Source organism: Balaenoptera ricei, chromosome 2, assembly GCF_028023285.1.
Source record: "Balaenoptera ricei isolate mBalRic1 chromosome 2, mBalRic1.hap2, whole genome shotgun sequence".
Taxonomy (NCBI): Eukaryota; Metazoa; Chordata; class Mammalia; order Artiodactyla; family Balaenopteridae; genus Balaenoptera; species Balaenoptera ricei.
Genome location: NC_082640.1, coordinates 25,844,777 through 25,870,382, shown reverse-complemented (window position 1 = coordinate 25,870,382; position 25,606 = coordinate 25,844,777). Strand labels below are relative to the sequence as shown.

The 25,606-nt window shown below is 46.7% G+C and overlaps 1 protein-coding gene across 2 annotated transcripts in view; it reads left to right on the top strand.

The window, feature by feature from the left end:
• Window positions 1–25,606, top strand: part of FBH1 (F-box DNA helicase 1) — a 45,457-nt gene that overhangs the window by 17,122 nt on the left and 2,729 nt on the right. For both annotated transcript variants that reach the window (XM_059912159.1, XM_059912166.1), the window contains exons 4-19: window positions 814–944; window positions 1,051–1,186; window positions 2,746–2,936; window positions 3,446–3,538; window positions 3,890–3,984; window positions 5,771–5,939; window positions 6,636–6,858; window positions 7,786–7,873; window positions 7,952–8,038; window positions 8,730–8,866; window positions 12,737–12,836; window positions 12,926–13,047; window positions 14,766–14,841; window positions 15,434–15,631; window positions 16,161–16,286; window positions 17,593–17,699. In XM_059912159.1, coding sequence (XP_059768142.1) covers window positions 814–944; window positions 1,051–1,186; window positions 2,746–2,936; window positions 3,446–3,538; window positions 3,890–3,984; window positions 5,771–5,939; window positions 6,636–6,858; window positions 7,786–7,873; window positions 7,952–8,038; window positions 8,730–8,866; window positions 12,737–12,836; window positions 12,926–13,047; window positions 14,766–14,841; window positions 15,434–15,631; window positions 16,161–16,286; window positions 17,593–17,699 — 2,079 coding nt within the window. The remainder of the gene's footprint in view (window positions 1–813; window positions 945–1,050; window positions 1,187–2,745; window positions 2,937–3,445; window positions 3,539–3,889; window positions 3,985–5,770; window positions 5,940–6,635; window positions 6,859–7,785; window positions 7,874–7,951; window positions 8,039–8,729; window positions 8,867–12,736; window positions 12,837–12,925; window positions 13,048–14,765; window positions 14,842–15,433; window positions 15,632–16,160; window positions 16,287–17,592; window positions 17,700–25,606) is intronic.

Sequence of the window (25,606 nt, the reverse complement as noted above, 5' to 3'; positions counted from 1 at the left end):
ATATTTGGTACATGTATATTTATAATTGTTATATTTTCTTGGTGAATTGACCCTTTTATCATCAAGTAATATTCTTTGTCTCTTCTAATAATTTTTTTTAAGTTATTTATTCGGCTGCGTCGGGTCTTCATTGAGGCATGCAGGATCTTCATTGCAGCGCTCGATGTGGCGCGTGGGCTCTTTGTTGTGGCACGCGGGCTTCTCTCTAGTTGTGGTGTGCAGGTTTTCTCTTCTCTAGTTGTGGCGTGGGCTCCAGGGCACGTGGGCTCTGTAGTTTGCAGCATGCAGGCTCTAGTTGAAGTGCGTGAGCTCAGTAGTTGTGGCACGTGGGCTTAGTTGCCCTGTGGCATGTGGGATCTTAGTTCCCCGGCCAGGGATCGGACCTGTGTCCCCTACATTGGAAGGCGGATTCTTCACCACTGGACCACCAGGAAAGTCCCTCTTCTAATAACTTTTGACTTAAAGTCTATTTTGTCTAATCTTAGTATAGCCACAACTCTCATGTTATTTAATCCTCGCTGAAGCTCTGAGCCATTAGTGTCCCAAAAGGGACAGGACACTATTTCAGATAGGGAAATTGAAGCACTAGCTCTTCCCAGATTCTGTAAGAAGTTAATGTCGGAACCGAAGCCGAGGACCCCCCGCCCCCTTCTCCTAGTTTCCAACTAAAATTTGTGTAATGTTTCTACCCTATTTGCCCAGCTTTTGAATTGTAGACTATGATTGTTTTTCAAACGATTATATGTTTGTGGCCTGATCAGTTCTCTAATAGCCCTTGCCTGCATGTTGTTTTGGATTTTTTAAACTGTCTAGTTCATTCCTTGGAAAAAGCTGTATCACCAATACCTGATGAATGAAGAGCAAGCAGTCAGCAAAGTGGACGGCATCCTCTCGAGCTATGGCATAGAGAAGGAGTCAGACCTGTGTGTGCTGAACCTCATCCGGTGAGTCCCTGTTTCCTGGGAGGAAGTCGGTTTCCAAAGTCCTTTCCCAGAAATCAGCACTTAATGGATCACCTATCCCATGGACGCTGCTGTGAATGTCTTACAGCTACACAGCCACCACTAAGTGCTCCCCGAGTGTGGACCCTGGACGGGCGTTGTGGAGTCTGAGGGATCACCTCCTCCTCCCCGAGGCAGAGGCCTGCGTGCGCCAACACCTCCCCGATCTCTACGCTGCCCCTGCCGTACGTGAAGAGGCTGCAGGGAGGGGAGGGTTGGGGAGGCGACACCTTTTCTCTTTGGAAGAAAGTGTATTGGTGATCAAGTTTGGTTGAAGGTTATTTCAGATTTATTTTCAAAATCTTCCTTCAGCCTTTGCTTTGAAGCCTTAATCTTGTCATTGGTCCCATAGAGAAATAAAAGGCTACATTGTTACAGATTCTTTAATTTGGAAGGAATTTAAAAAGTATTTCATCCAATTTCCCATTCTGTTGAGCAGTCCCAACAAAGGATGGTCATCTAGCCTCTACACACTTTGATTAGTAAGGATTTCTTTACAAGGCAGCCCATTGTATTGTTGACACCTTGGGTTATTTGAAAGAACTAGAGAAAAGAAGGGTTTTGTACTGACACACAGTGAGTTAATGAGAAGCTGGAAATAGTCCCCAGTTTCCTTTGTCTTGTGGCTTCTCATCTGGATAGCGATTCTTCTTAAATTTTGTTTTGGAAGCCACATGCAACCTCAGCCTCATTCTGCGGCCAGTCGAGGGTTGGAAATCCAGCCATGTGCATTTCTCTGTCCATCTTTAGTGAAGTGATTGTCGATGGAGTGAGATTTGTTTCCCAGTATGGTTGTAGTGAAAGGTGTGTGGAACTTTGCTTTTTGTGGATGCATTCTTAACAGGGAGGCTTGCAGTAACGTTAAGAATGATAGTTATATACTTATATGTCCATTATTATTATTCTTATTTTTTTTAATTTGGTTGTGCTGGGTCTTAGTTGTGGCAGGCGGGCTCCTTAGTTGCGGCTTGCCAGCTCCTTAGTTGTGGCTTACAGACTCTTAGTTGCGGCATGCATGTGGGATCTAGTTCCTTGATCAGGGATCGAACCCGGGCCCCCTGCATTGGGAGCGTGGAGTCTTAACCACTGAGCCACCAGGGAAGTCCCTGTATGTCTATTATTGATATTTCCATGTTAGTGAACATTTTCTTAGACATTAATAAATGGAGCATACTGTGTCCATAATAATAAATTTTCAATAATTTAATATTTAGTTAACTTAATATTTAATAAGTATTAAGTAATGATAATATAAAGTAAGTAGTAAATTAACATCTTAATGCCATTGAATTGTCAGTCTTGATTTCCCCCTAAAGACTGCTGTCTTTTTTGGATCCCCCAATTTTTGTGCCTCCCAGGTGGGCACCCATTTAATAGTGAGCTTGTTTGACTTGAGTGTCTGGACCTGAGAGCTCACACTGACCTGGCGGGGTTGGAGTGGGCTGGTGAGCAGGCAGGAGGATCACGTCTGTGCAGGGTCTTGCATTAAGTACTTTATAAATGTTATTTAATCAAAGAAAACTTAAGAACTCAAACCCAAAAATGATGAGAAAGAAGGAATCCAGGGTAAAAGGAGACATTCCCGGTGTTTCCCAAATGTCATTCGGGAAGTTTGCGCTCCGTTTAGACGGTCTGAGGAAGGTACACGAACCCCAAACCTGGCTTTCTTCACCGGCTGTCCCATGTGATTCTTACCGGTTGTGTTTTGGGTCTCGTCTCCCGTCCTGTCCACCTCCTTCCTCAGGGTGTCAACGTGTGGGCTTTGGTGGCGGCCATCGTCCTCCTGTCCAGCAGCGTCAATGACATCCAGCAGCTGCTGTTCTGCCTCCGGCGGCCCAGCTCCACAGTGACCATGCCAGACATCACCGAGACCCTGTACTGCATTGCCGTGCTGCTCTACGCCATGCGGGAGAAAGGGATCAACATCAGCAACCGGTAACTGGTCCCCGCCCTGCCCCTTCCCCGCGTTACCGCTGGGCGAGCCCCACCACCCACTGCTCCACCAGGTTCTCCGTGAGGTTTGAGGGCAGCGATGCAGGCAAGTGGGCTCTGTGAATGTGAGGTGCCGTGGGGTCGTACACCATCCCCGAGACAGTGTCTCCCTTCAGGGCTGTTGAGCCTGGAGTGGATGGAACCTTCTGTGTTCATACGTGGCTACGTTTTGTTCCCCAAAGAGCACGTCCTGGTCTATCTCCTTTGCCTCTGCCCACCGCAGCCAGGCACCTCTCCCAGAACCGTGCTCTCCAAATATTTACCACCAATGGTGCAGGTAAATATAGCTCAGCTCTAGGTATATTTAAACCCTTTTCTTCCCTTTTTTTCATAAAATGGTGGTATATATTTTATTTTTAGCAATGGTTAGGAGTCTAAAAAACATCTGAGGAAAAATAAGATACAGATTGTGACTGAATTTGAAAATCTCTAATCTGCTTTTTTCCTGTTAGGATTCACTACAACATTTTCTATTGCCTGTATCTTCAGGAGAATTCCTGTGCTCAGGCCACAGAAGTCAAAGAGGAACCATCGGTCTGGCCAGGGTATGTCTGTAAGGATGTGTGTGTTGTCGTCTTTGATTCCTGACTCTCGTACTTAAAGAGGAAAAGGTGTTTTGTTTTAACCACTTTATTGAGTTATAATTTACATTACATAAAATTCACCCATTTTAATTGTATAATTCAGTAATTTTTAGTAGATTTACTGAGTGTGCAACCACCATCATAACCCAGTTTTAGAACATTTTAATCACCCTAAGGGGGGGCGGCCCTCCCCTTTTTTCTGGTTAAATTTTATTCATCCCATTTGGTTTCCTGTCTCATTTTTGACAGTCCATCACCTGATCTTTTCAATTCCTTATTCTTTTCCTAATTTCTTTTCTGTAATGATTACAGCAAGAAAACAACCATCCAGCTGACACATGAACAACAGCTGATCCTAAGCCATAAGATGGAACCTCTCCAGGTGGTAAAAATTATGGCATTTGCAGGTAAGGGGGCTGCCATTCCTGAAATACCTCTTACCACCTTACCCGCCACCTGCCAGAATATCTTTACCTTAATCTGTTATTGAACTGCTGCAATTAAATCATCTAAAAAGCAGTTGCCAAGGAATAATTGCTTTTTCTTACCACTCCGGGGGGGCATCCATACTGGAGTTCCTGGTGAACAAATGGTCCATAGGAGTTTGTTTGTGGGGTAGATGCCACTGGGATTGATTCAGCCTATTATGTATCATCATATCTGCTCAGACACTGATTGCTTATGGGGCGGCAGGTCATGTGAATCCCCTATTCAGACAGTGTCAGGAGCTCCTTGATTTCTATAGGGTGAAGTCTAGAAGGGCCTCCTACCTTTTGGTTCTAACATACATTCCTCAGTCAGCTAATTGTGCTTCCTGGCTCTTAAAGTACTTGGTTGCTTTTTGAACCTTTGCTCATACTATTTTCTCTACCTGGAATGCCTTCCCGCTTCTTTTCTGCCTAAATATCCTACTAAAAACAACAGCCACTTTATTAAATGTCTGCCCTGTGCTAATCCTAACATTCTGTGAGGTTGGTTTATTTATTTATTTTTGGGCTGCACCGCGTGGCATGCAGGATCCTATTTCCCCAGGGATTGAACCCACACCCCGCCCCGTGGTGGAAGTGTGGATGGCCAGGGAATTTTTGGTTCACTTTATGTATGAGGTTTTAAAGCTCAGGGAAATTAAAATGATGTGGTCCAGATTAAATGAGCAAATACGTGGTGGAGGTAGAATTCAAAGCTGGATCTGTTTCTCTCCAGAAACGTGCCTTTTCCCCTCCCCTCTCCACCCCCTACTCCCCCTATCTCTCTGCTATCTGATGTTGACCCCTGTCACTTCTGTGTCTTCTTGGTGGAGGCTTCCTCAGCCCTTTGAGACCTCCGTGATTCTGAACTCTCACTGTGACTAATCTGTATTAACTGTTTGGTGCCTGATTACATAGGAAGAATAGCCAACACGCACCTTCTGTTAACACCTCCACACTATGTCATTGATCTGTTGATCTTCAAACAGCCCTGGTAGGTAGGAAAGGAGGTGCTATTTTTCTTCTTTTATAAGCGAGATTTTCTTTTTTGTTTCCAGATCCATATTCTTTTTCACTCTACTGTGTTATCATTATTCTCTCTTTTTTTTTTTTTGTTCCAGTTGTTCCAACTCTGTTGGTGTTTTATTCCCAACTAGATTGTAATGCAGGAACCTTGCTTTGTGTTTGTGACATGCTCCCAGTGCCTAGCGTAGGGCTGGATGTGCAGTAGGTGCTCAGGAAATACTTGTTCAGTGGGTGGCAGTTGACTAACTGAATAACTGAATGAAAGGCGGGGAGGAGGGGCAGATAGGATAGTTCAGAACGGGTTGGAAGGATCCTTGAATCTCATTTTCACGCTCTTGCTTTCAAAGCATGAATGGTGCCTAGGCCAGCATAGCTACCGTTTATGAGTTCTTCTGCTGGGTACCTGGGTAATTATCCTGCACACCCTATGAGGTCAGTGTTACCCACACAGGCTGAGGAGCAGACAGAACTGGCCCCTCTCTAGAGCTGCAGGGGCTGCAACCCCAACCCAGGTGGCTCTGTCTTGAGTCTGCTGCTCCCTTCACGGCACCGTTTTTAGTTTTCGTCAGTACGGGAGAACTTGCCACTATCTGGTCCCAGGCAAGCGGGGAGATAGGCATGGGTGGGACCCGATTATGGCATCTGTGGGAACCTTTATTCCTGGTCAGAGGGTCACCTCCCTTGCTCTTGGCTTCCCCAGGCACTGGGAAGACCTCCACCCTGGTCAAGTACGCTGAGAAGTGGTCCGAGAGCAGGTTTCTGTACGTGACCTTCAACAAGAGCATCGCCAAGCAGGCCGAGCTCGTCTTCCCCAGCAATGTCATCTGCAAGACCTTCCACTCCATGGCCTACGGACACATCGGGCGCAAGTGAGCATCGTGGTGCCACTGTTGCCATTACGTCCAGTTACTGCTCTCACGTTGCAGTCAGTACACCACAGTGACTCGGAGAAAACTTAGTGCTTTATCTTCACTTACAAGCAGGGAATATGGTCATAGATTGAGTAATTTATACTTCCACCCCATAGAGATATACTGTTACTAAGGGAAGCATAACACTGTCTCACTGAGGGAGGCATTCTCATGTCTCTGGAACTGAGGCACAGAAGGTCAGAGTGACTTGCCTAAAGTTCAGGGCATCACCAGTCTGGTTGACCCATTCAGGCTTTCCTCAGAAGCTGGAGGGAAGAAGACGGGGCTGAGGGGCACTTGTTCCAGGCACCCAGGGCCTCTGAGCCGCGTCCCTTTGGACGAGAAAGTTTCAGGGAGCTTCGAGGGTCCGCCCTGGGGCCTCCTGGAGTCTGGTCCACACCTTGGAATAGTGGTATCTGCTGTGAGCCGCTTCATCTCCTGGGTTATTAGATGTGAATTCTGGAAAGCGTAACGGAGCCCTTTCCAATCCTACGAGGACCTCACTCAGCTCCTCTGGCTTTTTTTCGTCACCTGTATGTGCCACTTCCAGTGACCTGGTGGTGTCATCGGAGAGAAGGGGGCAGGCCTGGGGGAGACACTAAATCCCGAGTTGCCACAAAAGCCAACCCTGTGCCTTTGGGATGTGTGTTGCAGGTACCAATTGAAGAAGAAGTTGAATCTCTTCAAGTTAACCCCCTTCATGGTCAACTCTGTCCTCGCTGAAGGGAAGGGTGGCTTCATAAGGGCCAAGCTAGTATGTAAGACTCTGGAAAACTTCTTTGCCTCGGCTGATGACGAGCTGACGATCGACCACGTGCCCATCTGGTGTAAGAACAGCCAGGGACAGAGAGTCATGGTCGAGCAGAGCGAGAAGCTGGTGAGTGTCTCAGTCCCTTTGGAGTTAGGGCTCGGGAGGAACAAGGGCTCGACACGGTGCTGGTTTGTTCTGGTCTTTGATGTCTTTAGAGCTGCTGGCAGGAGGTAGAGGTGGAGGGGAGACCCTAGGCCGGTTGTGCTGGCTGCGAAGTGTACAGGGTTTTCTGTGAAGAGCACTCATCTTGCTTAGTCCTCAGCCTGGTCCTCCATTTCACAGATGGGGCTCCTGCCCAGGGTTTATAAGAGCTCGTCATGGGGTCTGCTGGTCCAGGGTCTAAAGATGCGATTCTCTTTTCTAATTTTTATCAAGTTTTTTCAGTCATTGACCACACTTTTTTTTTTTTAATTTATTTATTATTTATTTTTGGCTGTGTTGGGTTCTCGTTTCTGTGCGAGGGCTTTCTCTAGTTGCGGCAAGCGGGGGCCACTCTTCATCGCGATGTGCGGGCCTCTCACTATCGCGGCCTCTCTTGTTGCGGAGCACAGGCTCCAGACGCGCAGGCTCAGTAGCTGTGGCTCACGGGCTTAGTTGCTCCGCGGCATGTGGGATCTTCCCAGACCAGGGCTCGAACCTGTGTCCCCTGCATTGGCAGGCAGATTCTCAACCACTGCGCCACCAGGGAAGCCCTGACAACACTTTTTATGAATTAACTGTAAGTCATAAATCTAGAGGAATCATCCAGCCTTTCTTGGTTCATCAGATGCTGTGCTCCCTGAGCGATGCTCTACCACTGGGTGTGGTCCAGCCCCTGGCTTTTGCCCATCTGGGCTCCTGACGTTGACACGAGGCCCTCGTAGAGCCGGGGGAGGTCAGGGAGGGGCTGCCGTTCACCGTGAGCTGGGGCCTTTGCTTTGACCCCTGCACATGGACATGAACTCCTGATTTCAGGGTCATGACCTTCACATCACCATGTCACTTGCTTTCTAGAACGGTGTCCTCGAAGCGAGCCGACTCTGGGACAACATGCGGAAGCTGGGCGAGTGCAAGGAGGAGGCTTACCATATGACGCACGACGGTACGCATGCGCCCAGTCCTGAACCCCGCTGTGGACCCGCCTCGTTCCGATTTCTGACTCTTCTGCCCCTTCTTGTAGGCTACTTGAAACTCTGGCAGCTCAGCAAGCCTCTGCTGGCCTCTTTTGACGCCATCTTTGTGGACGAGGCCCAGGACTGTACCCCAGGTGATAAACCATTCAGGACACCAGTAGTCCCAAACACATAGCAACAGTGTTGTGAATGTGTAAGAGGGCACGTGTGTGCATAAGTCGATGATTCTTGTCTGTCATGAGGAGGAGCGTGTGACGCTTAGTCATTCAGAAACCGTTTGCTGTCTGACTGTGGATTTCAGCACTAGTCTCTCCACCCCCACCCCTCACCCAAAGGAGACTTAATTTTCTCTAAATGTTTTGCTTGCGCTATTCTTAAAATATTGGCTGAGCCTAGGTCACCAGATGATTGGGTTGAAACTCATGCGGAGGGGGAAAAGGTAGTCAATTTAGAGTGAACAATTTGTGTTGTGTATTTTTCCAGTGGCTGATAGAAAATAGTGTGACTTGGTAGGTCATTTTGGGGCCTTTAATTATAATATCAGAGAAGATAACTTGTCTCATTTTATATTTGCCTATGTGGTTTCTTATACTCAATAATTTATTTAGGAGTAAAAATAATCTGCATTCGTAGGGTTAGAAGCTGTTTCTTTTGTTTGTTATAAAATCATTTCTTTGGATTGAGTGCACCTATGCTGGAGGGAAAGATAACTCTGTTGTCCAGTGTGCAAGCATTTTCATCCTTTTCTGTCTTTAGTTTGGTTTCTTTTTGCTCCGTGGGTTGGTGTCGCTTCAGAGCCCTTACTTTCCATCTTCTTGGTCGCAGCGATCATGAACATAGTTCTGTCTCAGCCATGTGGGAAAATCTTCGTGGGGGACCCACACCAACAGATCTATACCTTCCGAGGTGCAGTCAACGCTCTGTTCACAGTCCCTCACACGCATGTCTTCTATCTCACACAGGTAAGCGCTGTCTTTGCTTCCCAGTCCCCAGACGCGTATATGCACGCAAGCCTTGTGGCTCCCTGCCCTGGTTCTCCAGTGTTGACTACTTGCCGGGCCCCATGTGAGGTTTTTCATGAGGCTCACTGTGTGTAGCAAATCCGTGCCTCTAAGCAGTGGCTCTCCGTGGCTCTCAGGGGGTCTGCAAAGTCAAAACTGTTTTCATAATACTTATCTGCCTCTTGCACTATGTTGACATTTGCACTGATGATGCAAAGTCAGTGGTGAGACTGTGGCTGAGAATTTCGGCTTTGGCACCAGCCGGTCCTAGTAGTTGCCTTATTCTTCACTGCAAGGCACTGAGTCAAAAAAGAAAGCAGGCAGTTCACTAAGAACATCTTTATTTTTAAGAATACTATTTTTTTTAATATTTATTTTTATTTATTATCTTCATTGCGGCAAACGGGGTCTTCTGGTTGCAGCACGCAAACTCTTAGTTGTGGCATGCATACGGGATCTACTTCCCTGACCAGGGATCGAACCTGGCCCCCCTGCATTGGGGGCGCAGAGTCTTACCCACGGGACCACCAGGGAAGTCCCTACTAAGAACATCCTTGATGGCACAGGAAAAATGATTAATTTCATTACTGCAGACCCTTGAGTCCGTCTCTCTCATGGTCTGTGTGATGAAATGGGAAGTAGGATGAAGTCCTTCTGCCCCTGCAGTGTGCTGCTGTCTGACCAGGAGCACTTTTGTGATTGTGTTGTGAGCTCCACCACTGCTTCTTAAGTTTGTGCTTGAACGAGCAGCTGACGGACCAACTCTGGTTATTCAGACTTGGGGATTTGGCATTTTCTCAAAAATGCATGCTATGAACTGTGACTTCAAGGAAAACAGCTGACATATGTATTTCTGAAGATAAAATTCTTGCTTTCAAGTGAAGTCCAGATTTTGGAAAACTTGTTTCCAGCATGAGCATGGCAACTCCTGGGGCCTTGATTGTCTGGAAAGGCTGTTACATGTTCCTCCCCTTTTCAGCACTCATCTTTGTGAGGCTGTCACACCAGGCTGGATGCAGACAGAACTCTGAGATTCAGCTCTCTTCTCTTAAGCTGGGCACTAAAGACATTTGCAAAAATGTAAAAACAGTGCCACTCTTCTCTCTAACTTTTGTTTTGGAAAATACCATTAAAAAAATTTTTTTTAAAATTTTTTGGCTGCGTCGGGTCTTCGTTGCTGCACGCGGGCTTTCTCTAGTTGGCGGTGAGCGGGGGCTACTTTTTGTTGCGGTGTACAGGCTTCTCATTGAGGTGGCTTCTCTTGTTGCGGAGCACGGGCTCTCGGCATGTGGGCTTCAGTAGTTGCAGCATGAGGGCTCAGTAGTTGCGGCGTGTGGGCTCTAGGGTGCCACCGTGGGCTCAGTAGTTGTGGCTCGCAGGCTCTGGAGTGCAGGCTCAGTAGTTGTGGCGCATGGGCTTAGTTGCTCCAAGGCATGTGGGGTCTTCCCAGACCAGGGCTCGAACCCGTGTCCCCTGCATTGACAGGTGGATTCTTAACCACTGCGCCACCAGGGAAGTCCTGGAAAATACCGTTTTAAAAATATGTTCTGTATGTTATCATGTAATGGGGTTATTGTTATATTGAAATGCACTAAAGTTGCTAATGTGGTAATTGTAGGTAAGTACAACTCACGTAAATGAAAGGGTCTTTGGGTCCTCACTAATTTTTTAAAGTATGAGGAGTCCTGAGACTAAAAGGTGTGAAAACCACTGCATTTAAGAAACTCACTTCTAGTAAGAGGATGTGAGACTGCCAGCGAAAATGCCAGCGTCATCTGAACTGTGTTCTGTTCTTTTCTAGGAGGCCCTGTAGCCCACTCAGTGACCTTATTTCCTGGAGTTTCCCTTGTTTGCTGTAGTGACTTAGGGTGGCGTCAACCCAGAGGAATTTTTTTTAATAGACGTTTTTTAGTTTCAGATTTATAGAAGAGTTGAGAAGATAGTATAGAAAGTTCTTACACATCCTACATTCAGTTTCCTTTATTATTCACGTCTTATATTCGTGTGGTACATTTGCTGCAGTTAATGAACTACCGTGGATACATTATTATAAACTAAAGTCCATAGTTTATTCAGATTTCCTTGGTTTTTTACCAAATGTCCTTTTTCTGTTCCAGGATCTTATTCAGGTGACCCCATCTGCATTCAGTTGTCAAGTCTTCTTAGGCTCCTGTTGGCTGTGCTCTGTGGTTTCTCACACTTGTCTTGTTTTTGGACCTTGAAGAGGACTGGTTAGGTGTTTTGTCAGATACCCCTCTATTGGTGATTGTCTGGTGGTTGCACTGATGTTTTGGGAGGAAGGCCTTGGAAGAAAAATTGCCATTTTCATTACAAGGTATTGGGGGCCCATACTGTCAACGTGGTTTATTTATTTATTTATTTATTTAAAAAATTCATTTATTTATTTGGTTGCACTGGGTCTTAGTTGCAGCAGGTGGGCTCCTTAGTTGTGGCATGTGAACTCTCAGTTGCGGCATGCATATGGGATCTAGTTCCCCAACCAGGGATCGAATCTGGGCCCCCTGCATTGGGAGCACGTAGTCTTACCCACTGTGCCACCAGGGAAGTCCCCCGTCAACACGATTTATAACTGATGATGTTGTCTTGGTCCCCTGGCTGAAGTGGTGCTTGGCAGGTCTCTTCACCGTGAAGTGACTCCCACTGCCACCCCTCCACACTGTGTGCCTTGGAAGGAAGTCACTGCCCTCAGCGCTCACTCGGGAACAAGAGTTGGAGTGTCTACATAGATTATTTGGAATTCTTCTGCAAAGGAGATTTTGTGTCTTCTCTTCCATTTATTTATTCATTTATTTATTTGTGTCAGTATGGACTCGTGGATCTTTATAATTTGTGTTATGGCTCACTTAGAATAGTTCTATAGCAACAAAGTACTGTTTGTTGAAAGTCTTGCTTTCCTTAGGCTGTGTTATTGATATTCACCAAAGTACATAATACTTCATTACCTTAAGTTATAAGTGAATGGAAAAAGGCAATAAATACCACGAGTTTGGGCAAGAATGGTGTCTTTCCAGCTACAGTGGTCAAGGGATTAGTGTGTCGGGCCTCGTTTTGAAGGCTGAGAAGTTACTGCCATGCAGCACGGCAGGGGGAGGGCAAGGAACGCTCAGGAAATGGTGGTTAGTCCCGTGGCCGGTTATGTAGGGTTTGAATCAATGTTGAGGGAGCCTTGGGGGGCAGGGAGAGGCCCCCTTCCTCCCTTAATCTTCTGTATAATATATGCTTCTTTGTTAGAGGCAGTTTGGAAAGAATGGTAGATTTGCTTAAAAGAAAAGTTTGCTGCTGGTCTCGGGGAATGAAGGGGCTAAGGCTGTCCAGGCTGCAGGAGTCCTGAAAGTCCACACGTCACCTTTTCTTCGTGGAGTGCTCTTCCTTTTTGTGGCGAGGCACAGGGCTTGATGAACACGTGAGGGAAAGATTCAACGGGCAGAGGGAAGGAGGCCAAGTTGGGGAGGCATGAGGTAGGGGTCTCTGAGCTGCGCTGGGAGCAGTGGTAAGAAAACGACTGTAGAAAACATGGTGGAAGGTTGTCAAGGTTTGGATTTGGGGGCAAGAGATAAAGAAAAGCAGGTAGCTCTCAGGTTTCAAGATAGAAAATGCTATTCTGAAAACTTAGAATAGTGATTCTTTGCTTGCCAAGCTCCTGTTCTGTGTAAGTCGGTTTACAGTAGGGAATTTCCAAGTACCCATTCTAGGTCGGGCGAGTCAGAGGTGCTCAGTGGGGTTTGGCGAGGCCAGGCCTTGGCGGTGGTAGCAATGCGCTCACATTCTTCAGTGGGTGTTAACTCCTTTCGTTGTGTTGTTCTCCCACAGAGTTTTAGGTTTGGTGTGGAAATTGCCTATGTGGGAGCTACGATCTTGGATGTCTGCAAGCGAGTAAGAAAAAAGACTTTGGTTGGAGGCAACCATCAGAGTAAGGCTTTCAGTTACTCGTATTTGTTACACAGATTAGCTTCCCTCTTTATCTGGATTTGCCCTAGAGTTTGTGCTCTCTCCCAAAAGGTGGCATTCGAGGTGACACGAAGGGGCAGGTGGCCCTGCTGTCCCGGACCAACGCCAACGTGTTTGATGAGGCTGTCCGGGTGACGGAAGGAGAAGTGCCTGCCCGGATCCACCTGATAGGGGTAAGAGTGCGTTTCTGTTCTCTGGTCTCGCACAGAAACATTGCCAACACACAGAGCCGATGAAAACGGCCCACATATCCAGGCTTACTCTGCACACAGGCATTTGGGTTTGTGACTGTTCCCGAGTCTGCGCTGTGAAGTCCTTCCCCCTGGCCATTCTGGTCCATTGAGTCCTGTAAAGTCTGGCCCAGCAAGGACTGTGGACCTTTTCCTCCGTTCTTTAAAAAAAAAAAATGAATGCCCTTCTCACATGTGTGCACGCGGGGCTGCTGGCTGCCTGTGAGTGTCCTGGGGTGTGATGGTCAGTCGTGTAAGACAGGCGAGGTGAGGGCACAGCTGAGAGGTGCCCGGGGCTCCGGATGCAGAGTGGACACTGGTTCTAGCTCTGCTTCTTCACTAACTGTGTGTGGCTTGTGGCAGGCGACTCAGCCCCTCTGTCTCTGGGACAGCGACACTGCCTGTCTCACAGGGAAGCTAGGAGGGTTGAGTGACATGTGTAGGGCGTTTTTAACTCTTGGAAGCAGAGTTTTATGTCTAAGAGACATTCACCCGTTCATCTATGACAAAAATATTTTTCAGGGCCTACTATGTGTAGGCCCTCAGTACATACAGTATGTGAATCAAAATCAAAAAATTTCTGATGCTCCTTTTTTTAATTTATAAAGATTATGTAACCAAGTTACAGAAGTTTTGGAAATTAAAAGGAAAAAAATCACCCTTAATCTCAGTGTTTTATGTAAAAATTCTCATGTTTGCTAATTATTTATGTCTTTGGCCTTATAGTTGTGTATTTTTACACAATTGCATTTAGAGTGTACATAAAAGAGTATGTGTTTTTTACTCCACCCACGAGCATATTTTCTCCCATGTTGCTATTTGAGTGACTTTACAATACTTCCTCAGTGGATGTAGCATAGTTTAGCCATCTTTGTTATTGTAAGGAAATGGTACTGTTGGAGCATCTTCCACGCCGGGCAGGATGTGAACTTGTTCTCTCCCCTCTCTCACTCCCACATGTGTCATCCCACTTGATCACTTCTGGTTACGTTTTAATCTGTACTGTCTTATTTTGGTCTCTGTTTGATGTTAATGTTTTATGTGTCCCTTCCCCAAATGATCTAAACCCTTGGAGTGTGGAGCCTTTGTCTCTGTCCTGGGCCCCAGTCAGCGCTCAGTACATGCCTCCCGGTAGAGGTGGGCTGAACTGGGAGGGTCAGGCCCTCTCCTCCAGGAGCTGACCTTTTAACAAATCCAGTACCTGTAGACAGTCTAGTTCTTTCCTCAGAAGAAACAGCGGCGAGTGTTTGTGCTCCACACTCGGTATTCAGGTCTCATCTGTCTTCTTCGCTGCAGCTGTTTTATATTCCTGGAAGGTAGATGATTTAAATTGCCTTCTTTGACATGAAAGCAACATGCAGCTAGTTCTTGCCTTTTTTTTAAACATAGGAGAAGTCTGAGGGAGCAGCCAGAGCTTAGCACTGGGTCATCCCGAGTTTGCAGGCTGCGTTGTAGCCTCTGCTTTTGTGCGTGATGAAGGTTCCCACTCGCTGTCTTTATGCTTTGGGTGCAATTTGACTCTGTTTCCAAAAAGAGCGTCTTATTTCAAAATCCCACCTCTATGTTTGCTTTACTTTGTCCTGTTAACAACAGTAACAAAAATAAAACAAAAAATTAAAAACAACAAAACACCAAAAAATCCCACCGAAAAACTTTTTCAGGGGATTAAATCATTTGGATTGGACAGAATCATTGATATTTGGACGCTTCTTCAGCCGGAGGAAGAACGGAAGAGACGTGAGTATCCTCCTTGCTGCGTGGGGTGGACGCAGGCACCACAGTGGCGGGGTGGAGGCGGGTGGGCAGATTCTGAGTCAGTTCTCGTTTGCTCTGGAGGCGCCGGTGTGGCTTCTTCTCATCAACAGTGGGATGCCGGAGACCTCCTGTTTTCAGAGGCACCGATGGCTCTTTCTAGACCCTTTTCTCAGGAGTCTAAGTTTCTCTCTCACACTGGCCCCTAGGCCGTCTTCCCCACCATCTTTCTGTCTGCCCGGGCGACCTCACACACCGAGACTTCAGCATGGGCCCCATGTGATCCTTTTCTAACATTTCTGTAGCGCTTTCGTTTTTTCATTACTGCGCAATTTCGAATCCCTGAGAAGCAGACAAGGATGTCAAAGGCAGGGCTCTTGACCCTGAATTTGGAGCTGGAGGGGCTGTGGCACAGGTCACTGCGCTGACTTGCCCAGGCGCTCGCGGCAGGTTAGTGATGCCGTCGAGCCTGGACCTGGGTCTCCAGCTCTGAGACCGTTCGTTTATCATGTGGTCAGTTAGGAGTGCATGTTGGCGCAGCCTGTGTCACCTTGACCCCTACGCGTGTTCCCTCTAGGAAACCTCGTCATTAAAGACAGGTTCATCAGAAGGTGGGTGCACAAAGAAGGCTTCAGCGGCTTCAAGCGGTATGTGACTGCGGCCGAGGACAAGGAGCTGGAAGCCAAGATTGCGGTCGTGGAGAAGTACAACATCCGGATTCCAGAGCTGGTGGAAAGGATAGAGAGATGCCACATAGAGGACTTGGACTTCGCAGGTGAGGGACACGGGGGCTCTTCACTTCCCCCTGGGGGCGGGGGCAGCCGGCCTCCCTTGCCTCTTGCCAGCGTGGACATCACGGGTGACCAGGGGCGGCTGTGTCAGCGGAACAAGGCTGCTGTTCTTCTGTGGCCCCTTTATTTCTGTTCTACTTCAGCCCGTAGAAGGGGCTCCCGAGTCCCATCTCTGCTACTGGGTGACCCTGGGCAAACCCCAGCCTCTTCTGGGCCTCTGTCCCCTCGTGCGTAGGAAGCAGGCGGTGGGCAGCCGCCGTGAGCTCTGGACTGGGACTCGGCCGTGTTCGCAACACCTGCAACAAGTTTCTACTTTCCCCTCGTCTTCTTTTTGTCTCTCTCTTTTTTTTCTGACTGAGGTTTCCTCTTTCCCCCTTTTTCTGCAGAGCCGCACCCAGGCAAGAAAACGTAATTAGCGTTTTGGGAGTGTGGTGGGAAGTGTAAGCTTTTCTCCTCTTTCCTTTCTTTCCCCGTCACCCCCTCATCTGCCCGTCCGCTGTGTTTCTGTTCCAGAGTACATCTTGGGCACTGTGCACAAGGCCAAAGGCCTGGAGTTTGACACTGTGCATGTCCTGGATGATTTCGTGAAAGTGCCTTGTGCTAGGCACAACCTTGCTCAGCTGCCCCACTTCAGAGTCGGTAAGGAGACCGCTGGCGCCTCACTGCAGGGCTGCCTTGCTTTTTCTTGGACGGTGTGGCTTCTTGGAAGGATCCTTCTAGAACAAGAAAATCCTCCTGCTCCTAAATTTGTTGTTCTTAGACTGTGTATTTAGAAAAACTGAGCCTCCAGGGTCCACCTCCCTCAGGGCTGCTCAGAGGGCAGCTGTGTTTATTGCGTCCTGTTTAACCTGCACCAGCTCTTCAGCTGTGGGTTTTTCCCCACCAGACAGAAGTTCTAAAACATACAGTTTACCTGCTCACCAAGGTGTTTTTTCTTTAATTAATTCTCCTTTTTATTAAAGAGGCCCGAAAATCATACAAGGGGTTAGTGTAAGCACTCTATCATTTGTCTGCATTTGTATCAGTTTATACTCAAGGCTACCTGTTAAACTCTAAGCATCTAAGTATCAGTGCTGTTGTTTTGGTTTTAAGTCCTAGAATAAAACCATTTGACATTTTCCCGCAAACAGACAAACAAAAGCTCTCTGTTAGTCATGGAGTCAAAATTTGAGTGTTCTGTGCCCCTAGTCTGTTAGGGTTTTGTTTGTTTTCGGAGTTGGTGTTTGTAGGAAAATTTCACTTATAAAGCCAGCAAATCCTGAGGGTTTTTTGGGGCGATGGGGAGTAGTAAACTTTTTTTTTTGGCTGTGTTGGGTCTTCGTTGCTGTACGAGGGCTTTCTCTAGTTGCGGTGAGCGGGGGCTGCTCTTTGTTGTGGTGCACGGGCTTCTCCTTGCAGTGGCTTCTCTTGTTGCAGAGCATGGGCTCTAGACGCACAGGCTTCAGTAGTTGCAGCACGTGGGCTCAGTAGTTGCAGCACAAGCTCTAGGGCATGTGGGCTTCAGTAGTTGCAGCACGTGGGCTCAATAGTTGCGGCATGTGGGCCCTAGAGCACGCAGGCTTCAGTAGTTGAGGCATGTGGGCTCAGTAGTTGTGGCGCAGGCTCTAGGATGCATGGACTTCAGTAGTTGTGGCGCATGGGTTCAGTAGTGTGGCTTGTGGGCTCTAGAGCACAGGCTCAGTAGTTGTGGTGCACGGGCTTCAGTAGTTGTGGCTTGTGGACTCTTGAGCTCAGGGTCAGTAGTTGTGGTGCATGGGCTTAGTTGCTCCACGGCATGTGGGATCTTCCCAGACCAGAGATCGAACCCGTGTCCCCTGCATTGGCAGGCGGACTCTTAACCACTGCGCCACCAGGGAAGGCCCGAGTAGTAAACATTTAGATGAGAATATAAATTTCTGTAAGCAGGCTTCTGTGTTGATATTTTTTTTCTCTTTGCTTTCTTCAGAGTCGTTTTCTGAGGATGAGTGGAATTTGCTGTATGTAGCAGTAACTCGCGCCAGGAAGCGTCTCATCATGACCAGGTCACTGGAGAACATCTTGACTTTGGCTGGGGTAAGAGGACAGCACGAGTTAATTTAACAACGTCCAGATTTTACTGGGTTTGAATAAGGGATCAGCCAACCTGGGGCCTTCGAGGCTTTTGGTTGGGGGTCTGCATCAGAAGAGAGGGGCTTCTCTTTCTTGGGTGCTTGGAGGCCGATTGCCAGTGGGGGAGGGTCCTTCCTAACCACAGAAACAAAATCCTGGGTTCTTTTCTACATTATTTCCTGAGTCAGTTTTAAAAGTTCTTTTTAAAATACCAACCGCGCCCATGTCTTTGGTAAGTTCTCCCTGCTCAGTTAGCGCTCAGCAAGAGTGTTCTCTGTGTCTGCACGTCCTCCTCCCGCTCCCTGGTCCCTTTTGAACTGGTAGACTCCAGACTTGGACAGAATGTGTCCTGCCAGGGAGAGCGAGTGTTCAGGTACCTGTCCTTGTCCCTGGTGAGAAGCAGGAAAGTGTCAGCCCTTCCTCTTTACCCCTCACAGACCAGCCCCCTCCCCCACCCCCTCATTTCCACATCTTTTCTGCCTTTCAAGGTCTGGAGGATAAGCTGTTCAGTTTTTTCAACCCTCTTGGGTTGAAACTAGAACAGAAATTTGAGCTAATGGTTACTACTTCGTCTGTCTTTCCCTGAACCAAAGATTCTTAAGCCTGAAACGTAAAACTTACACGTAAAAGGGACTGTAAATATTCTTTTTTTTTTTTTTTTTTTCTTTTGGCTGTGCTGCATGGCTTGTAGGATCTTAGTTCCCTGACCAGGGATTGAACCCTGCATTGGAAGTCTTAACCATCGGATCGCCAGGGAAGTCCCTATAAATACTCTTTTTTCCTTAGCCGTCTCCAAAACGTGTGAGGTTTCGTACAGTAGGAAGATTTAGTCCAAGTGCCGCAGTGCGTGTTCTCTCAGAGGTGAGAACACTGGGAGCCGTGGAATCTCAGCTTTGCTGCTGACGGCTTGGGACCTGGGCTGGGGGAGATGGAGGGCAGTGGTCCTTTTTAGTAAGTGGTGTCCACAGTCTCAGAGTTGGTAAGTGGTGGTAACACAGAACCCTGATGCTCACAATTGAATATCTGTTGAGCGTCTGATGTGTTCCAAGTGCGTGTCTAGGCCCTGAGGGTGTGATAGTGGGCAGGAGAAATTCCTCCCCTCACAGAGCCTGAGTTCTAGGATGAGAGGTAGACGGTAAACAAGTTAGCAAATAGCATTTCTCTTCACATTCTTGAGGAGGAGTGTGTCAGCGCTTAAAAGGGAGAAATTGCAGATGAATACTCTGTATGACCTGTCGTGGCAGCAAAAGCTTCTTGCTTGAGACTGATGCCCTTGCATTTTTATCGCACTTTTCTCTGAACCCTCTCTGGCATTTGTCTTCCATGCCTCTCTAAGACAGGCCTGTTTGGCCATAGAATGTTTCTGGAATTTGAAGTCAGCTGCATGCTTCCCCAGCAGCTTTGCTTCGCCTGGCCCTCGCTGTGTGTAACAGCTAATGTGTCAGTGCTTAGAACTGTTAAGCCTTTTTCATCGGCTGCACCCTTGGTGGCACCTGGGTCACCCAGTGGGGTTTCCAGAGAGGACTTAGAGCAGAGTGCTGCCATCTCTTTCTGTCAAGGGCCAGACGGTAAATATCTGAGGCTTTGCAGGCCTGCAGTTTCTGCTGCATCTTCTCAACTCTGCCACCACAGCAAAGAGAGCCGTGGGCCATCTGTTAACAAATGGTGGGCCACGTCCCAATAAAACTTTATTGACAGCAGCAGACGCTGGTCTGGATTTGGCCCCTGGTTGCAGTTTGCTGACTCCTAGTGTAGAGATAAGCACGGCTTTTTTTAACCTCTAAAACCAGTACCCTAGGGAGTGAAGTAGGAGAGTAATTTTTATGTACAAATAATCTGTACCTACTGTGTGAGTTTTTGCGTAAACTTTGATCATAAGTAATTTTTTTTAGAACCTGTAGTATGGTTTTCTTGTAGAACCTGTGTTATGGTAGTGGTTAGATCTGTAACAAAAGCAGGTTGTCACATCCGTGACTTTTAATGGAGGTCTTGTAGAACAGTGATATCATTTCACAACATGGGCTACATAAGGATAATTTGGAGGCTTTTAAAGTTGAGAAAATGGTATATCGAATTCCCATGTACAAATCACCTCTGTATATTTGGAGTCCACATCTCTAAAACACCATGGACCTTTCTCTCGTAACCACGGTCCCATTTTATATCTTATAAAATTTATGGTGGTTCCATATGGGCTCTACTACCCATTCTGCAGTCATACTTTTATGATTATCTCAGAAATGTCTTTTTACAGTTGATTTGTTCAAATTAGGACCCAAACGCATGTTTGGTTATAAGGTCTTTTAAGCTTCTTAATTTAGAGCAGCCCAGGACCCCCTGCGTCCTTTCTGATGCTCCTGTCTTTTTGTGGAAACCGAGTTGGTTGTCCCCCAGAACATCTCCCATTCTGGGTTTGTTCTGCTGTCCCCCGCCCTGGGCTCCCCATCACTGGAAGTCACTGCAGGGGCATGACTGGATTTGGGTCTAACTGTTCTGGCCAGAATCCTCCATGGGGGGGTGGGCAGGGGGCTTTGCTTTGTGTTGCATCCCATCAGGAGGCAGTGATTTCAGATCCTCTCCCTCTTAGTGATGCTCAGACTGTTCACCTTTTTAGTAGACAGAGCTAGGAAATCCGTATTTTTGAAAAGAAAAATCAACAGTTCTGATTATTATCATACTGATAATTCCAATTGCAATTTTTAATTTAAACTTCTTATTGTTAAACATGACACAAATGTATACAACACACAGGCGGGTGCAACTAGGCGTGAGGTGGGCGTCCACCCAGGTCAGGAGAGTGGGTCTGCCAGCTGTCCCCGCTGCCTTCCTGGTGGCCTGCCAGCACACCCACCCCACCCCCATCCCCGGGAGTAGCCGCCGCCCCAGCTGTGACCACGAGCACTTCCTCACTTTTCCTCAGAGTGTTTTGCCGAGTGTGCACCACAGACAGTGAAAACCTTTTCTTCACCTGCTGTCCTTCTGCTCCCGTTTTGTGAGGCTGCCCTGTGTCCGCACTGTCGGAGCCGGTGGCCAATTACATTTATAAACCTCATCACTTGTGGTTCTCCAGCCCAATCAGATTTAACCTTTAAGGATTTTTACTTCTTTTAAACGCTTGAATCTTTTCTCTTACACTGAAAATCTTGGTTCCGAACAGTATTTATTACTTACTTATTTACACTATGCTGTGTATAAAAGTTTTAAAGTAATACCAGTATTACTGTTGGCAGAATACTGTATGGAATTTAAGATTTCCTACCAGCTCTGTTTCCCCACATTCCACTGAGGATGTGCAGTCAGAACAGCATGTTCTGAAGGTGCCTGAGATGAGTCTTTTCCCCTCTGTGTGGTTTGATCACCAGTTTAATTGCAGACAGATACGTTTCTTTGTCTACACTTCCTAAAAGAATTGCTTTCCTGCTTGATTATCTTTTTTGAATGTATAAAACTTACATTTTCAAAGTGAAAACTTTGTAACAGGTGTATCCCCAAGAAGTCTCATTCCCTCCCTGTCTCCTGCAGACTTTCTCTCCCTCCATTGTTGATAGCTAGTTTTTATTTATTTATTTATTTTGGCTGCGTTGGGTCTTCATTGCTGCACGCGGGCGTTCTCTAGTTGCGGCGAGCAGGGGCTGCTATTCGTTGTGGTGCGCAGGCTTCTCATCGCGGTGGCTTCTCTTGTTGTGGAGCAAGGGCTCTAGGCGCGCAGGCTTCAGTGGTTGCAGCACGCGGACTCAGTAGTTGTGGCATGTGGGCCCTAGAGCACGTGGGCTTCAGTAGTTGCGGCAAGCGGGCCCTAGGTCGCAGGCTCAGTAGTTGTGGCACACGGGCTTAGTTGCCCTGCGGCATGTGGGATCTTCCCAGACCAGGGATCGAAGCCGTGTCCCCTGCATTGGTAGGCAGATTCTTAACCACTGTGCCAACCAGGGAAGTCCCAATAGCTAGTTTTTAAAAATTAGTTTTTGATTTATCCTTCAGTATTTCTTTTTGCAAATATGTATATATGTATTCTTCTGTTCTCCTTTTTCACAGAAAGTAGCATTCTGTAATTTTCTGTACCTCATTTTGTCACTGAGAAATAGACATGGAAATCACTCTTTATCAGTTTCTTTTTTTTTTTAATACATCTTTATTGGAGTATAATTGCTTCACAATGTTGTGTTAGTTTCTGCTGTATAACAAAGTGAATCAGCTATACATATACATATATCCCCATATCCCCTCCCTCTTGTGTCTCCCTCCCACCCTCCCTATCCCACCCCTCTAGGTCATCACAAAGCACCGAGCTGATCTCCATGAGCTGTGCAGCAGCTTCGCACCAGCCATCCATTTTACATTTGTTAGTGTGTATGTCAATGCTACTCTCTCACTGCGTCCCAGCCTCCCCTTCCCCTCTGTGTCCTCAAGTCCGTTCTCAACGTCTGCATCTTTATTCCTGCCCTACCACTAGGTTAATCAGTACCATTTTTCTAGATTCCATATATATGTGTTAGCATATGGTATTAGTTTTTCTCTTTCTGACTTAACTTCACTCTGTATGACAGAGTCTAGGTCCATCCACCTCACTACAAATAACTCATTTTCATTCCTTTTTATGGCTGAGTAATATTCCATTGTATATTCGTGCCACATCTTCTTTATCCATTCGTCTGTTGATGGACATTTAGGTTATGGAAACAGCCACAGCTATTACAATAGCCAGCCATGTCCTGGCTATTGTAAATAGTGCTGCAATGAACATTGTGGTACATGTTATCTTTTTCAGTTATGGTTTTCTCAGGGTTATATACCCAGTACTGGGATTGCTGGGTCATATGGTAGTTCTGTTTTTAGTTTTTTAAAGAAGCTGCATACTGTTCTTCATAGTGGCTGTATCAATTTACATTCCCACCAACAGTGCAAGAGGGTTCCCTTTTCTCCACACCTTCTCCAGCATTTATTGTTTCTAGATTTTTTGATGCTGGCTCTTTATCAGTTTCTAAAGCTCTTTCTCCTTTTTACAGCTGAGTAGTATTCACTGTGTCCATTTATCATGATTTATGTAGCTCCTCACTGATGGATAGTGGGTTCTTTCCAATCTTTTGCTTTTAAAACTAATACCACAATGCATAATCTTATGCACAAGTCATTTTTTGTTTTTGCCAGTGCTTCTTGGGGATACATTCTATAGTCTAAATTTCTGGGTCAAGGGTAAATGGATGTGTCATTTTTCTAGATATTGCCAAATTCATCACATGAATTTTATACCTTAGAGTCCCACAAGTTATGTATTAGAGTCTAATAGGCTTTTTAAAACTAACTGGAAGCTTATCAGTTGGTCACTGCATATATTTTATGGGGAAAATGAATTTTCTCCATGGAAAAAAGAACATGGACTCTAGAGAAATACTTCTCCCTTACTGAGGCTGGGCTGGGAAACATCTGTTGGCCCACAGGGGGACTCTGAGGAAGCCCCAGAAATATTGCCCATTTGCATGACTAGATGTTTCTAAGTCTGAAGGACCTTGCGTGAGGACTTCTGCTTTTTCTTCATCACAGCTGCAATATGAATCAATTTGGGGACATCCTGTTTCAGAAGTGGCTAAGTCTACCCTCAGCTCATGGGGGATCTTGGAGGCTCTGGAGGGGGAGAGGAGGGTAGTCACTGGAGAAGGTGAAAGCAAGTCGTGCCTGGTGAGGATTTAGAACAAAAGGGAGCCCTTGTTTCCTGCTACCTTATCACCTGTAGGGTGACGAGCCATCCTGGTCTCCCCTGTAACCAAGAGTAGGGCAGGCAGACTGCTTTTTCTCTGACCCCCTTAGAAAATCTAGGTAAACACCTTTTGTTTCTTTAAGTTTTAAGGAAGCGAGGGGATCATTACATTATTGAATTATTAAATGATGTGGAGTTATGCTGGTTGCTCAGAGACGCTTCTCAGCCTCAGCATCTTGGATTCTGAACCCAGCGCTCACGGGCCTCTCCTTAGAACAGGGCCTGCACAGTCAGCCCTCGGTGCGCGTTTGTGGGATGCGGGACAGCAGCATCCCCTCCTGTTGTGAGGCTTTGCGGGGCCGATTGTACAGATCCGGGTCAGACTGGCTCCTCCACGTGGGCGCTCTGAGACCTTGACAAGTTACTCATCGCTCTGTACCTCTGTTTCCTAGTCTGTAATACTGGCAAAATGGCGATCACCGCACCTCAGAGGAGGCGGTTAGAGAAGGGTTGTGATGAGCTGATGAGATAGCTGCGTTACGCTCGATTGGGAGCAGTGTCGGGGTCCTCAAAGACGGCTACTTGTCTTTGAGACGCTGACCTCCAGGGGCAGGGGCCGAGGGAGGCCTGGCATTTAGGAGGAGATTAATAAGCAGGACATATAATAGTAAATCATAAAACAGGTAAATCTGATTGCATCGAGATGTAAAGCTTCAGTGTGATAAAGTAATAGCTAACATATAGTTAACCCTTAAAAAAAACATCTTTTGTGATGCAGTTGTTGTTTTGCCAGTTTTACTGATAAGGAAGCTGAGGCACAGAGTAGAGTCACTTGCCCAAAGGTGCACTACCCCAAAGGGGTAGACTGGGCTGTGAACTGAGGTGAGTCTGCAGGGCCTGTGCCCTTCACTGTGCCGGCCGCTGCTTTGCATGAAGTTAAAAGACCCGTCACAGAGTGGAGGGGACGCTTCCCCCATCTGTCCTGCATGTGCTTACTGAGCGCAGCTGTACTCTGGGCACAGTGCTGAGGTCGTGGGCACAAGCCAAGCATAACTCTGCCCTCCTGGAGCTTATGTGATTGTGGAAAAGAGGACCCACACGGTCATAAAGAACCACACATTCCTGAGACACAGGCAACCTAGTGGGTAAATGAGCAAAGGAAGCCCCAGGGGCCAGGGAATCTGTTAAAAAATATATATTTATGCAACCTCCTTGATGGTCAGGGAAATGCAACCTAAAATTGTCCGATGGGTGAGAATGAAGAAGTCTGTCCTTTCAGATTCTGGCCAGGATGGTGGGGGGTGGGCACTGGTTCTCAAAGTGTGGTCAGGGGAACCTTCTGGGAACCTTTCACAATACACACTGTACGTGTACTCCGTGCTCTTCTCATAATACTGGGTAGTTACTTTCCCTTTTCCCTCAGTGCTCTCACAAGTGTATAGTGGAGTTTTCCAGAGGCCACATGGCATGTCGTCACCACAGATTGAACCCAGAGGCAAAGATGGGAGCCCAGTTGCCTTCTTTTAAGCCGGACATGAAAGAGATTTGCAAAAATGTATAGCAATGCTACTCTTCTCGTTAAGATTTTTTTTTTTTAAATAAAAACCCTGCAATTATTTGAGCCATTATTTAAGTGTTACAGGCAGTAGAACACAATGACTAATTGACATATTAGCTGTCCAGTCTGTTTATTTACTTTTATTGAGCTGGTTTGTTTTCATGGTACCCTTTTTTTTTTTTCTTTTTTCTTTTTTGGCTGCACTGCGTGGCGTGTGGGATCTTAGTTCCCCAACCAGGGATTGAACCCACGCCCCCTGCATTGGAAGGTAGAGTGTTAACCACTGGACTACTAGGGAAGTCCCTTGTTAAGGTTCTTTTCAATACAGTTGTTTTTCATAAAAATATACAGGTTAACATATGATAGGTTTATTATGTTATGTTTTAAATGAATTAATAAACATTTAAAAACATTTGGGACTTCCCTGGTGATGCAGTGGTTAAGACTCCAGGCTCCCAATGCAGGGGGCCTGGGTTCGATCCCTGGTCAGGGAACTAGATCCCACATGCGTGCCGCAACTAAGAGTTCACATGCCTCAACTAAGGAGCCCATGAGCTGCAACTAAGACCCGGCACAACCAAAAAAAAAAAAGTTTAAATTTCTAATCAGGTAGACATTAGT